The 15,421-nt window shown below is 33.2% G+C and overlaps 1 protein-coding gene across 1 annotated transcript; it reads right to left on the minus strand.

The window, feature by feature from the left end:
• Positions 1-3,677: 3,677 nt before the first annotated feature.
• On the minus strand, positions 3,678-15,116 carry LOC148603491 (uncharacterized). The gene is made up of 3 exons (XM_088551440.1): positions 15,081-15,116; positions 12,272-13,720; positions 3,678-3,871 (listed from the first exon to the last, which is right to left on the minus strand). The coding sequence occupies exons 2-3, from the start codon at positions 13,680-13,682 to the stop codon at positions 3,678-3,680; spliced, it is 1,605 nt and encodes a 534-aa protein (XP_088407566.1). The 5' UTR covers positions 13,683-13,720; positions 15,081-15,116.
• Between the last annotated feature and the right edge of the window lie 305 nt (positions 15,117-15,421).

Here is a 15,421-nt window from a genome sequence, read left to right on the forward strand (position 1 = left end):
AATATGGTCAATGAACGCTTAAATATCTGTTACATGACGGTATTTAAGCTCAGGATAGATTGATAGGAAACATTTCTGTCCAGACACATCCTATCTCAAAGGCACGTCAAACGAGGTTTTGAGCTACGTTTTTGAAATGTAACCATCCTAGATACAAGGGAAAAGTTTATTCGATTTGATACTACTATCAAAATAGACTGCAATAAATTCAGTAAATGTATAAACATGAGTTGTATATACATAATAAAAAAAACAACGACACACATGCGTATGTGACGAAAAAGGACATGGTGTACTTGAAGAGAAGCACAAATGACTACAACTGTACTTCAAAGTAAAATACATAACATCCCTGGAAGGAACACTGGCTCTCTCACTATCGATTTTAGCATCCTTTTTACATCTAGAAATGGTTATGTTATGGAAACCAGTTACTATACAATTCGTATTTTCGCTTGCAATAAGGAGGTTTTTTTTCGAAAATTGAAAAATAACTCATATCTTGTTGTATTCGTTCCATCATTCCTTTCAATAGACAATACCCAACAAGCTTATGGGTTCGACATTAAGGTATTTTCTGAACTTGTTCTCGTGGATTCCTGTAAAGCAGAACAACCGTGTTACATTTTGAGCGATATTATTTATCTTCTGTAGAAGCTTCTAATTACCCAATCTAATCTCCCACATTGAAACATACATGTAAACATGAAACATTGTTTTTTTTATGTTTCAATATCCCTATTAACCGCATTAACTATAATTTTACACGTAGTTAGATTCCCGTTGAAGATGAAGATAATAATTGACTGTTAATGTGTATTGCATCCAAATACTATTTGATTGATACTTCTCGGCGTTTAAAAGGGGATCTCGGTCGCTAGTTAATAGAACAACTGCAAACGGGGGAAATTTCCTGATGTAAAAAAAATCCGGTGACGCGCATCGCAAAATAAAATGCACGCGAACGTTTCGAGAGTTACACTGCTCAATAGTGCTAAAACCTAAAGTTGACAAAGACTAATAAATATGTCTTGATGTTTAACATAAGCTCCATATGTGCTGTCTTTTCTCAAATAATTATGCGTAATTGTATTTTAATATATTGGCTAAATTATGATAGTAGATCATCTCATGTTTTGATTTGAATTTTTTGTCGTGTCTTTTGAATCTGATGTTTCTGATTTGTCTTTCTGTTTTGATGCTTCGGTACTTTATTTAAAGAGGACGAAGTTCTCGTATTGATAATCAGTGCGAATTTAAATTTGACATGAGGGCCTGCTTTCAGTCGGATATGAAGTTGACCGAAGGAACAATTTATAAGGATAACATTAGTATTTGTAGTAAAATATCAATCGGCAACCTGAAATTCGAAGCAGGGATCTTTCTAGTTTGGTATCTTTAACAAAAAACAAAATGTTAATAATATTTAAGGTTCTAAAGAAAACAAATCTTAGTAATCCATGTAAAATAGTATATGGCATAATTATTCGTTATTAATATATTCAATTTTGTTTTCTTACATGTTACATCTGCATCATAGTATCATAAAAATGGTGTCTGTGAAGCAGTGTCATTCTGGAAATAGAGAATCTACAAAGATAGCAAACTGATTATGAATTTCTGACATCGTTAAAAATTTCATTATCAACGACCTAAAACTGTAAATTCTGTTTCTGTTAATTTTTCTAAACAAAAACAATCCAATGTCGAATTATCCTTAAATCTATTTTCAAATGATAAATGGCAGAAAAAATATATAATATAACAGATAAAACAAGTTACAATCGATAAATGTGCAGAGCTGGAGAGGGTGTCTGTGCAATTTAGGCTTAAAGGCTAAATATTCAGTATTACATTTGAAGAATTATATATTCAAAACAACACATTTAAGTTAAGATATTATGCTCTTATGTGTTAAGTTCGATAAATCTATAAAACAGCGATGATAGTTATTTTTTTATTGTTTATTAAACCTTGACCTTGTTTTGTCCAATTAAGAAATATCAGTTGATTCCGCGCATGCTCCAATAGTATGTAGGCTTCAATAAAGAACTTATTTTAATTGTTTATTTGTTTTTAAATTTCTTAAATTTCAATTTTGATATCACATTTTTATCAATAAAGTTATAGGAAAACGTCTCCACTGGTTTAATTTTTTTAGCATTTTAATTGTTTTTTTCTTTTATGCATTATTCTAAATAAAATATTACTGTGAAAGTACTTTTAGTCGTGGGTACTAATTTTCGTGGTTTAGGGAAAAACGATTAGTTCGTAGATTTTTGAATTCGTGGATTCGACAACTCCATTATACAAACGAATGGAAAATTTCCTTTTCGCTGGAAACCAAATTTGGTGGTTTACCAAACCCACGAAATCCATGAAAATTAGGACACCTGAAAAATAATACTTTCACAATATAATGCTATTTGTAATTTAAACAATTGCCCCTACAATTGTCTTAACATAATGTCTTACCCCCACACGCCTAAACTTGTGTACAATATTTTAGATGCACGCGTCCTTTGCAAATGTCATACTGTGTCCAATTAACAAATTTCATAGCAAGATTCAGATTGAGGCATCTGGTTGAAATTTCCCACACGGAATGCAGACTTATTGTCCTCTTTATTTAATTCAATATGGTCCTTATTGATCACAGAAGTTGTTTGCACTGGTTTTCTTACAGCTTTGCTCTTTCCGTTCCCTTTCATGGGTCCTTTGCATTTTCCTTTACATTACGTGTTGGGTACATTACTCTTATTTACTTCTCCTTGTGTTTCTTCAGTTTGAAGAATATGAGTTTAAAATTTCTTCTTCTGGTTGGATTAAGATATAACAGTGGAACAAGTTTTGTCTGTTTTCTTTTCCTTGATGAATTTTGTTTTTTTGGCTTTCTCTGATTTTTCCAACTCCCTTTCTCCGATCTTGTCCCCAAAACTTTTTTCTGTAATGGCTGTGCCAAAAGGAGGCCCTGATCACAGAAGTTGTTTGCACTGGTTTTCTTACAGCTTTGCTCTTTCCGTTCCCTTTCATGGGTCCTTTGCATTTTCCTTTACATTACGTGTTGGGTACATTACTCTTATTTACTTCTCCTTGTGTTTCTTCAGTTTGAAGAATATGAGTTTAAAATTTCTTCTTCTGGTTGGATTAAGATATAACAGTGGAACAAGTTTTGTCTGTTTTCTTTTCCTTGATGAATTTTGTTTTTTTTGGCTTTCTCTGATTTTTCCAACTCCCTTTCTCCGATCTTGTCCCCAAAACTTTTTCCTGTAATGGCTGTGCCAAAAGGAGGCCCTGATCACAGAAGTTGTTTGCACTGGTTTTCTTACAGCTTTGCTCTTTCCGTTCCCTTTCATGGGTCCTTTGCATTTTCCTTTACATTACGTGTTGGGTACATTACTCTTATTTACTTCTCCTTGTGTTTCTTCAGTTTGAAGAATATGAGTTTAAAATTTCTTCTTCTGGTTGGATTAAGATATAACAGTGGAACAAGTTTTGTCTGTTTTCTTTTCCTTGATGAATTTTGTTTTTTTGGCTTTCTCTGATTTTTCCAACTCCCTTTCTCCGATCTTGTCCCCAAAACTTTTTTCTGTAATGGCTGTGCCAAAAGGAGGCCCAAACAATTTCCTTTTCTTAACCACTGTAGTTCCGGTATTTGTTTCCTCTTCTGCCTTCATTTACTTTGCTTCCTGAAAAGCTGATTCCTTACCGCCAAGAAGACCTTTAATAACTCTGTTGTCACATCTTTTCTTTCTTGTTTGACACTGACTGTTTGACGTTGTGATATTGTCATTGGTGTCAACTGGCTTCATAGATTTAGCTTTTGAAATAGTTGGATCTGTTTTCCTGAAGCCTGCCATTATATTAGACACTGTCATTGAGTTAAACCAAGCTGTGTTGATTAATCTTGGCACCTGTTATCTGATTACTACACAAAGTGGGTTATTATGTATATTTGTGTGATTCTGTGTTTAGAACATTTTTGAACGGTCTAAGTACCGATATGTCCAAAGGTTGTAGTAGACGTGGAGGTTACACTTCAAAATCTCTTGCTGCATCAATTATATGTGTGGTTACATGTGATGCGTGCCCATCATACAACAGAACTAATGGCTTTTTTCAGTTACGCGCTGAAGAACAGGTCTGGTAAAGAAATCAGTAAATATTTCTGATGTTAACCATCCATTTGCAGAGATATTGAATTTATTTCCGTCCATCCCATCTAATATTAGCTCCTGTGATAGTCTCTATCCTTTATAAATGGTGTATGATGGTATTGTCTGTCCCATGGCAATAACATCTGCAACAAGGAATGTTGTGCTGTTTCTCCTTGCTGTTACTAAATACGGCTGAGTGTCATACCGAGACATACTTTTTGAAGAGTTGTAATCCAGAGATATTCCAGTTACATCAACATTCCAAATCTTTGATGGTTGATTAAACCAACCGTGCAGCTCAATAATCTGTCTAAACTAACCAAAGTATGTTTCAACAATCTCAGGAGTAAAATGATTTCTTGTCTGTTTTCTTTTCGTGGGTCTTATCATCTTAACCTGAAGATTTCTTCTAAGACCACGCACAAACAGCCAAAATGACACTATGTATAATCGCCTGACCATCACAACATTGTAGCCATACTTTCATTCTATATAACCGTAGTTCTGTAATAGAATAAATACACATAAATAAGAAGTGCTCCTAATTAGGAGTTTCATATATAAATCACCAAAATTATTTCTATATTCATGAAACATAAGATCACTTAGAGCATAGTAAGATATCCATTATAAATGGCTGTGCAGACGACATAAAGTGTGTATTTTTGCGAATGAATTGGACCATTTTTTAAAGATTTTCAAATGAAAACTTTGTGTTTGATATAACAAGCTCAAACAGATAAGTTATTGGGTAGATTGAGTATCGTTATTTGAATTTTAATAATGAAAGAAAGCGGTATTTTGCTTCAAGTACAATATTTATATATTTAGAATGCAAATAAGGAGAACACCGCGATTCATTTTTGTTGTCATACCTATTTGTTCTGTCAATACCAGTACTTGCTTTAATTCAACGGAAACATTAATAAAACATTAACAGAAATATATAATGCAATTACTAGTTGCTTTAAATACTGACAATAATTGCTATCTTCTTGACGGTAATACTTTACAGAACGTTTTACGTGTTGACAGTGAAGTTTCGATTTCTACTTTGATTATACGACAGATGTGATGCTGTGCGAAACAAAAATGGCCGCGTGGACAAAATGAAACCACATCTCTTTGTATTTCGACCAATCAATGTCTGAGATCTCGAATCACTCCAGAGACCAGAAATGTTTTACCACATCTCTCAGGAACAACAATGGACAATTCTATGACACCAATATCATGTTATGCTTTGTTTAACGTATTTCCAAATACCAATTATTATAATCCCAGGGGTCCCATAGATACATAAAGCGGGCAAATAAAAACTCAAAAAACCCGAAAACAATGACATAAAATACAAGGAATGAAGTATCACACCAAGTAACTGTAAAATATACAATGTTTAGTAGCGGATCGCTCTGTGCTACACCACTCCCGAGATAATTTTTAAGAACGATTTATAGATGACAAAAGAGACCAGTTGGTAATACGTACATTGTATTTAGTAAATACTCTAAAAGGAAACATTTGTATATTCAAGAGTTATTCTCGGTAACTCGCTATATAAGTTTTCGCTACATATATGTTCAACATTCACAAAATATCAAATTACAAGTCCATATGTACGGAATCAAGTATGATATGTACTTTGTACAAGCCAGCATTTTGTTGCAAATTTGTATCATATATTGGAAGAGTAATCAAGGGAACCAAGGTGAAAGCGGTAATCAAAAAATGTAATCCAGGGACAAAGACCAGACATGGAAAACAGACATACACAATAAAGAACACAAAGTAACTATACAATCAGATACGTGGTCAGAAGAAGTCTAACTGCCAATACAAAGGAAATCTCACGGATATATTTATAATTGCGTAAACTGACAATGTTATTTGATCTTGGTATTCAATAGACGTTTAACCAATTTGAATGAGTGTTTTTATGAATTTCCTCAAATATCATTAAATTAATGTTTATAATTAAAATATTTTCTTAATGTTTTTAACTAAAATGTTACATCATTTCTTTGATTGTATAAAAGTTTCTTTAGCAGCCGTAATACATAATAACATAAGATTAAAACATAATATAAATTTTCCATATCCTTTATCTTAATGAAAAAAAACATCGTGAAGTATGGGAAGACATCGATTAGATAAAAATAAGGGGCTTATATCTTTTCCTCTTGATTAGGACATTAAAGATCATGCTTAGGCTTTCGTTTTAACTTTAGTGTGAATGGGAAAATATGAATCACGCAATATCTAGCTTGTTTGAGGTGAACTATATATGCATATCACGAAACATTGCAATTCCAAAGACTTAACACAAAATAATTGAAGAAGGATAAGAAACTAGTTGTGCGTTTTCAATCAAGATGAGAAAACTTACTTTTATATTGCACTAGAGGATACCCGCGAAATCGAGCAAAGTGCAGACACAGTACTAATTTGACGGATCCAAACAAAATGAATAATCATTGCAATGGATGTAAGATCATCTAATTTACATCAATGGGGGACTTGTTTTTTCTTTTTACTCTGAATTGTTTTTTTTTTATTGCGAGCGCAGCGCGCAAAAAATTATGTACTTTTTTAACGCATGTAAGCGATTTTTTCCATATTGCTTATTTTTTAACCCTTTTTTCTCCAATGTCAGGATCGAAATAATTTTAACAACCAAAGAAAAAAAAGAAAACCTTGCACACCCCCCCTCCCCCCGGAAGTTAAATGATGCGTCCCTAAGCAAAGTTTCATATCCTAATGCCAGTGAACTTTCCTGGAATAATTGGTTTAATCTCGAACTAAGAAGCTTTACATAAAAATTGGGAGGGGTCAGAACTTAGGGCGCAGATGTTTACACATAGAAGGGGGAAGGTTTATTTCGACACGTTCTACGCCTTTCCTTGTCTGGACAGTTTTGCACTCCAGAAAAATGGTGGTAGTCGTTTAATTAAGCAAAATCATGAACTTACAATACTCATGTAACACATATACTCATGATCTGGGCAGTACGTTGACTAAGCATGCGCAAAAGTGTATTGTAACATGTGGACCAAAGACGGTCTTTGAATTAGGATATTTTCCCCAAAAATCGCGTTTTCCGTAGAAAAAAAAGAAGTACACAACACAACATTTATACCTCATATCACAAATATATTCGACCTTGTATGGTTTCAGAGGAGTTGCGGCTCAAAGAAATGGGTCTCTTCCGTTAGTAGTATAGATTGAAAAGATTTCACTATTTCTGACTTGCAGAAATTACTTAAAGGTGTGTTTAAACTTGGTGAAGACATTTGGTGATCTCTAAAAAATTTACATGTACTATTTACTATTTAGGTTGGAACATTTGTTGTGCTTACTTTATCCGTTCTTTTTCCTACTGCATGTATTGTGAGATCTGTTTAAGCCAGATTCTGAATACAAAATGCTACCATGACGTTATCTCTTCCTAACAGTTCCAATACAATTTTCACCTGTGTTAAAATTTACTTAAATCTAAAGGACATTTCTATAGACTTCAAGACACTTGTTTAAGAAAAAAAACGTTGACTGTATCCTAAAGATTCCGAAAAGGTTTCAAAGCCAGAACTAACATATCAAAGCAACATTTCTTAGACATATGGTAGAACAAAAATCAACAAGTTTACAATTAATATGTTTCTAGCACCGACGAGAAGATAACTTTGTAAAAAAGGACAAATCTTGTTTTCAGTTCTATGAAATGGCTTTGCAGTAAAATAGTTAATATTACCCTAAAATCATTGGCCCGATGCCACAGCTGGAGGACCAAAGGTTCCCGAGGGTTGTCACAAACGCAGTAGTCAGCATACCGACATTTGAAATATTTAAAAGGTTGGTGTTTTTGTACCAGAAAAAAAACGAATATGTATTGAAACCATGCGATAGCAGTTTTAATGTATGCATATATAATATATGCACGCTCCCACCTCATCTCGGCAATCAGATACCTAAATCAAAGTTTATATTATGCAAATAGCCTACAACCAGATAACGTGTTCTTTTATTTGACTAGCTTACGAGACAGTGTCATCCAGAAACATTGCCTGAAAATGTATCTGCAACAATTATCATAAATGTTCATTTCTACAAACAGTTTTGCATCTTTTAGATTTAGTGATAGTACAAAGAGAGATATCAATAAGTACGATTCCAATTTCCACACAATGGGAATTTAATCCTTCTCATTGTTTGTTTATGCATTTTTTGTTAATATTTCTTTTCATAGATTTGTAGTTTTCTGATTTTGGCACTTGTCATGAAAGTTTATTATGAGTAAGGTAGATGTCTTCTGAAAAATCAATAACTGTTGGATATTTGTTGCAAAATTGTTGTTGTTGAAAGAAAGTTTTTGCAAAAAACACGCATGAATTATTGTGGAAGTTTGCTTAGTTTTTTAATAAATGCTATCCCTTTTTGCTTATACATTTCTGACAAATTGGGTACCGTTTTTCATTGCTTTGTTGGTTGGTAAACCAAGAAATTTTGTTCCCAACTAAAAAGGAATTTACCATTCACTTGTACAACAGAAATATCAAATACAGGAAATAAAGAACCTACGAACTGATATTTTTCCCTACACCACGAAAATTGGTACCCACGAATAAAAGTTCTTTAACAGTAAATTAACAGAGAATTTTGTATCACCGTGTGCCACTCATCCTTAAACGTTTGATGGATTTGTATATTGAATTGTATTTAGGTTTTTACATAGTAACTTTTTTTAACAAATACGATCATTATCTTGAAACTACCAGAGTTATCACCCTTTCCCTCAACCAGTAAGCATGGGTTGTATTTTCGTCCAAGACTTTTCTCTCAAATGTAACCCCGGGTGACCAGTGTTGTTTTCTGATCGGGTGAGCGGAAATGACGCTATTTATTTACCTTTATACGGTATATTCTCTGAAATGATTTTTCCTATCTTATGATACAAATGTACAAGAATGAAGTAAAATTTAGATAATTTCAATTCATTATTTTATATTTTATTTCATAAGCAACACTTTGCCCATGTCTATACTCGACGTCACATACAGCACATTTTCGAATTGAAGCTCTACATTTTAAACCGTCGGGACTTACCGCTAGAGTTGTCTCTCTTTTATTTAATCTGAAGATAGCTCGCATATATTAATGACGTGTGTTAGTACCTACGAGTCGCTTATTGGCTTAAATCGTGCGTAACAAATCCTTGCGGGAAAAAAACCCATACTAATATCCGCCATGTTGTTTTCTACGGGACGATTTGTGTACGGTTTACGAACTCCGGTGACAATCGTCTGCTCGATCAACTTTTCGGTATTGTACGTTGTTCGCGTAAAATAAATCCGAGATATCCGAACTAACGCCGAAATGCACTCTGGGTTCTTCGATTTTTGGACAAACCATTTAAACGTATTCAACATCTCCTAGCAACCTGATCACTGTAAACATGGCCGACTTTTGACAATGTAAATATTGGGACCGAGAATTAAAATCTCACCGGAATTTAACGATTCAATGTTTAGGGAGAAGCCGTTTGGCTAAACGAATGAGCAAGTCATTTAAGACAATTTAAACGACGGTAGGTGTCAGTAAAGTCGTAGAAAATATTTGTATTCAAATTTTAACAGTATCTTATTTATGTGACGCCGAGTATAGTGCATATCCAACCTAACTCTATATTTCTAGCGATACAATAGTCACTTATGATATTGACCAGGAACCCAGATTACCTTTCCGTGAACAACCAGGAATAATCACATTCTTTGATTTTTGTATATTAGAAATGCTTTAAATTTTGAACAAAACCAGGCACAAAGGAAGCATACACAAGTTTCCATGCTTCCATTTTTAGTTGAGTCCGAGTTGCTTATTTACTTTTGTTGCTTTGTACGTATTATTATGGTTATTTTATGTTCTTTGTTGTGTATGTATGTTTTCCTTGTCTGGTTTTTGTCCCTGGATTATGTTGTCTTGGTTTCTGCTAGAATCTTTGTGCCCTTGATTGCTCTTTCTAAAACTTCACTCAGACACTTCCCTTTTTTGCAATCTTCACTTAGACACATGACACAATATTTTTATTTGATAAATCGAGATATTAGTTTCTGACAGGTTTACAGGAAATCCATTTACTGTCTGTGTCATTTGCGTCTGCCAAGGAAATTTACTTCTGTCAATTTGAAGTTGAAACAATGGTTGATCACCCTATCTTGAGGTATACGTTTCTATTAGGACATTTACAATGACCAAACCCTTCTACTGAAATGAATAGCGACAACAAGAAGCAACACGAAAGGTCTCAAGCAGTTGAGTTTGAAAAATTATCTTAGGAAATGAGTTTCATTAATTCAAATAATGTATGAAAACTCTCGACAATTTCTTATTTTTAATCAAATTGTATAGTTATTATTCATTCTGTTTAATAAGGAAAATACTTAATATTTTGCTAAGCTGCTTAAATGTCTGTCAAGTTATTTTAGGCAGAAATTTGTGACGTGACGACGTGTTGTTGTTTGTAATTATTTTGTTAATATTAGATCTTTAAGTGTACATTAATCAGAGAGTAATTGTTGTCAATGCCATTTTTTCATTCATGATATTGATCAAAATTTATTAATTTACATTACAATGATACCATCACATCTTATTAGGCAGCAAAATACACCCGGCTTGAGTTTATAAAAATTCGCGAACATTTTGTCCTCAAATCTTTTAGTTTTTCCTCAAATCATCATTTTCCAACATTTGCATTCGTCAAAATTTGAATTAAAGGTCTATTTGAGGAAAATTAGAGGAAAGACCCATGTCTTATCCGTTACTACTCCTACACCACGGAATGGAATTTGATGATATTCTCACAGATATTTTATTTCGAATTGCCCCTTGCACACCTCTTATTTAAGATTATGATCCAAGTCATTTTGGTGTTCGAAAGATGCATGTTATTGAATGGGGCTGGGTGTTATTTTTTGTTATTGAATGGGGCTGGGTGTTATTTTTTGTTTTTTGTTTAGACTTTCAAACTGTCTTATAACAGCCTTACTATTTATGCAGATTCACTACAGGTTATTTGCGCAACACTTTTTAAGACAAGACTTTAAGATAGGCACGTTCTTAAAAGACCGGTTATAATATAAAAAGTAAGGAAGATTTTATACAGATTTTTACTGACGTCAACAATAACCTTCAATACTGGTTATCAACAGTATTAATACATTGGAAGGCAATTGACCACATAATTCTCTACTGAAAGGCAAAGAATAAGTTATTCCAGAAAAAAAAAATGATTTAAGATGCTCCAGTTTTTAGTGGAGTCCGAGTTGCTCATTTGCTTTTGTTACTTTATATGTATGATTTTAGTTACTTCACGTTCTTTGTTGTGTATGTCGGGTCTTCGTCCCTGGATTACATGCTTTTGACTACCGCTATAACCTTGGTTCTCTTGATTATTCTTTAAGATAAATTAAGAAGATCTAAGCATTTGATTGATGCCAAACTAGTTTCAAAAGAACAAGTGACAAACATGTACACAGAATAAAACTGTGTATGCCCTTCTTGGTATTGTTTTATCAAGTACACATTAAAACTATAACAAATCCATCTAACCGGTATTTGTTAGGTTCTATAACTTTCTAACTTACTTAGGGTCCACACAATGGAGAGGAAAACATTACATTTAGCCCTATTTTTAATCTATCGCATAGTAGATGCGAATTTTAAAATCATTTTAGCAACATTCAAAGAATCCTCATTTGGTATGTGGTATTTTTCGCGCACAGTCATCTGAAGAGTTATGAAAGTGAGTTCCTTTATACGGTGCTGCTTAAGATGGTGATCACACAGGAATTCTAAGAACAAAATATACACGACTGGCGGAATATGCACCGTCTCAGCGGTATTAACATTATTCTTCTCTGTAATTTTATTTCTAAATATTAATCGCAATTCCATTGGACATAGTGCGTCTATTTTAACTGAAATCGATGCTAAAAACTTATGCCGTAGTATCTTGGTAAACAAATTGCCTTTTAGAAAACCATTTTGAACTTGGTTTGGAATAGACATCCATGTATTGCTTGCACTGAAAAGCTTTTCTGGTGAACATTTACACATACATCTCTTGAATTGTTTCAATTCATAAAACAGCGTAGCCAGTTTACACCACCCTCTTACGCAGTCAGTATCAGTACTGTTCAATATATCTGGTAAGATATTCTTATAGTGTCGATAAAGATTTTTGTTTCCCCAGATTTGAAAGAATAATTTGTAATTCAAAGTATATCGATAACTGTATATGCTCGACACATACTTTATAAATCTCATCATTTGAGGTGTACATAAAGTTTTATATTTTACGCATTTATCAAATGAAGATTTTACATTAAATTTGTGTGTATACGCACTGGTATCTAGGTAACATAACGGTGAAATTACTGAAGATATTACGGATGAATTTTCATGACGTTCAGATATAAAATTCAAAATTGTCGTTGTATGAAGCAACGCTTCCCAACCATAACGTTTAATTTCATGTAAACTACTTATTAGTTGGACATGTTCTTCATCGATAAATCGTTCTTCAAAGAAATTAATCTCCGGAATAAAATAATTCAGACAGACCCGGTATTGCACACAGTATATCAACCGCTTTAAACAAGCCAGGTAACAGGGAATAATATTATGCTTTGTCCAGAAGTTAGCATCTTCCTCTTCTGACAACCAAAACAGTATGGTCTTAATAAAATATGAACACAATAGTTCACCATGTCGTCTCTTTAATATATCAGAAACGACTGTTTTTAACATTGCATAACATAAGAACTGTACATGTGAGAATGAATGTATCAGTTGTTTTTCTGCAATCGAAAATGAAATTCTCCATTCGATGTCTTCATACCTTGAGGTTTTACATCCAATTGGTACAAACAGCACGCCGTACCGGGTAATATCGTTGATAAGTTCATTACAAGGCCACGTATTTCTCGTTCTATAGGTCCATGGTTGTACAATAGAAATCCATTCTTTACAACGAAAACAACGGAGAAATTCCATATCTGTTCCTGAAGTAGTGGCTAAACACGGTCCGTGAACTTGCATATTACCCCTGATTAGACCGAACGAACGCAATAAAGAGCTTGAAATATAATCGACATCTCCTATATTAACAGTAATGTTTTTCGTCATTGCAAGTCTATCTAAAAGAGGATTTCTTGTTCCAAAATTTATTAATCTAAGCCTGGTAAAGCCGGGCTTTGTATACTCAGTATCCATTAAAACGCACCCAGTTCTATCGGAAGGATCGATATTAGTTAGTGTTTCATAAACTCTGAAGTCTTTTAGGAGGATCATCAAATCAAAATCACTATTCTCCAACTCTAATCCTTCGGCCCTACTGCCACTAGGGATAAAATGAATATATTTATCATCAATCAGGTATTGTGTAGCGGAGTATATTTTACGCCGTATTCGGACGACATCCTCTAATCCGAAAATTTTACATAAGAAGTTGAACGGATATGCTGACATGGTTATCTTAGTATCTTATGGGGTTCATCACCTTCAGTCTGAAGATGCATTACAATTACTATTATTTAGTATAAATGAAATAACCAGATCGCTTTTAAGTATTGACATTTTTTATTGTAAATTTAGTATAACTTATATCTGATCCTTTCTTTATATTCTGCAAATAAAATATATTCTCAATAAAACCTACGACCAATAATAAATATAGGACTGGATATATTTTTAAAGTAGGTCAACAAATGTTTTGTACAGTTTTAATATTTTCTTTTCTAAACTATTTCGGCCTATTGTAATATGTTTTCTGGTAAAAAAAAAAAACTTTATACTTGTTAACATGCTCTGTTGACGAAATTGTAAATCTGTTAACAAAGAAAGAAAACCTGTTTGGTAAATCTCTTAAAAGTGAAGGAACACGATACAGGCTTGATACATGGTCAATAACACAAAAAAAATGATCGGAAGAAATGACATAACAATGCATTTTTACTGGAGTCTGAGTTGCTCATTTGCTTCTTTTACTTCGTATGTATGGTTTTTGTTACTTTATGTCCTTTTTTGTGTATGTCTGTTTTCCATGTCTGGTCTTTGTCTCTGGATTGCATTCTTTTGGTTACCGCTATAACCTTGGTTCCCTTGATCACATTCTTTTGATTACCGTTATAACCTTAGTTCCCCTGATTACATTCTTTTGGTGTGCTATAACTTTGGTTCCCTTGATCACATTCTTTTGATTACTGTTATAACCTTAGTTCCCCTGATTACATTCTTTTGATTACCGCTATAACCTTGGTTCCCTTGATTACTCTTTGATTACCGCTATAACCTTGGTTACCTTGATTACTCTTTGATTACCGCTATAACCTTGGTTCCCTTGATTACTCTTGTCTAGATTTTCTCCCTTATTTGTTGTCATTTTCAATATAAAATTCAAGTTTATTTAAACGACGAATTCATAGTTATAAGGTAAAAGTACAAGAGTGAAATTACCGATTTTTTTATTGTGTGAATTATCGAATTTTTTTACACAGGAAACATTTGTTAAATCACTGCTATCTATATAATACGGCATACTCTTGTAAGTATAAAAAGTCATTGCATAAGACCAATTTTACACTTGTTAATTTGTTTTTGTGTTATGGACAGCTTCCATGTGGATATATGAAAAATAAAACTTAAAAGAACAAATGAACAGTTAAGACGCTTGTCTTAAGACAAGTAAGGTAAGACAGTATAAAGAATGTACATGTATTTGAATATATCAACAGACAAATAAAAATAATGACACAAAATCCAGAACCCCTATACCACATCTGTAATGCGATCACTGCCGGATGAAACATTACATCGTCTTACATTAAACTCCTATATACTTAAAGTATCATCTATCGTTTTACCTACCATACATTTGTCCTTATAGAACTGGTATGATGTCCCTGGCCTTTAAAAAAATGACGACAGGGAAATTAATTTCAAACTTTTCATTTTCGATATTATTCATTGGGAAATACAGCAAAATCACAGGCAAGATATATGAAATTAACAATAGAAGGAAGAATCAACCACTTACACAATTATGTTTCAGTTAAGTCTTTAAATTCATTTTTGTCAAATATGTCTGATCAAGGGCGGATAAATACTTTTGTTTCGAGTACATTGGTTCTATTTTAAGGATTATAATATTATCTTTTATTGTTTGATATTGAGCCAGTCTGCTTTTGATGAAAGGATGATGGCCCAAT

The sequence above is a fragment of the Perna viridis genome, chromosome 11 (genome assembly GCF_037379345.1).
Source record: "Perna viridis isolate PV_CMFRI_1.1 ecotype Kerala chromosome 11, ASM3737934v1, whole genome shotgun sequence".
NCBI lineage: Eukaryota > Metazoa > Mollusca > Bivalvia > Mytilida > Mytilidae > Perna > Perna viridis.

What these genes read in the sequence shown, in the direction of transcription:
- LOC148603491 (XM_088551440.1), bottom strand. Translation starts at nt 13,682, where the DNA reads ATGTCAGCATATCCGTTCAACTTCTTATGTAAAATTTTCGGATTAGAG. An exon ending in ATTGAAACAATTCAAGAGAT is followed by an intron (nt 3,872 to 12,271) that starts GTATGTGTAAAT and finishes ACTCAATGACAG; the next exon opens with TGTCTAATATAATGGCAGGC.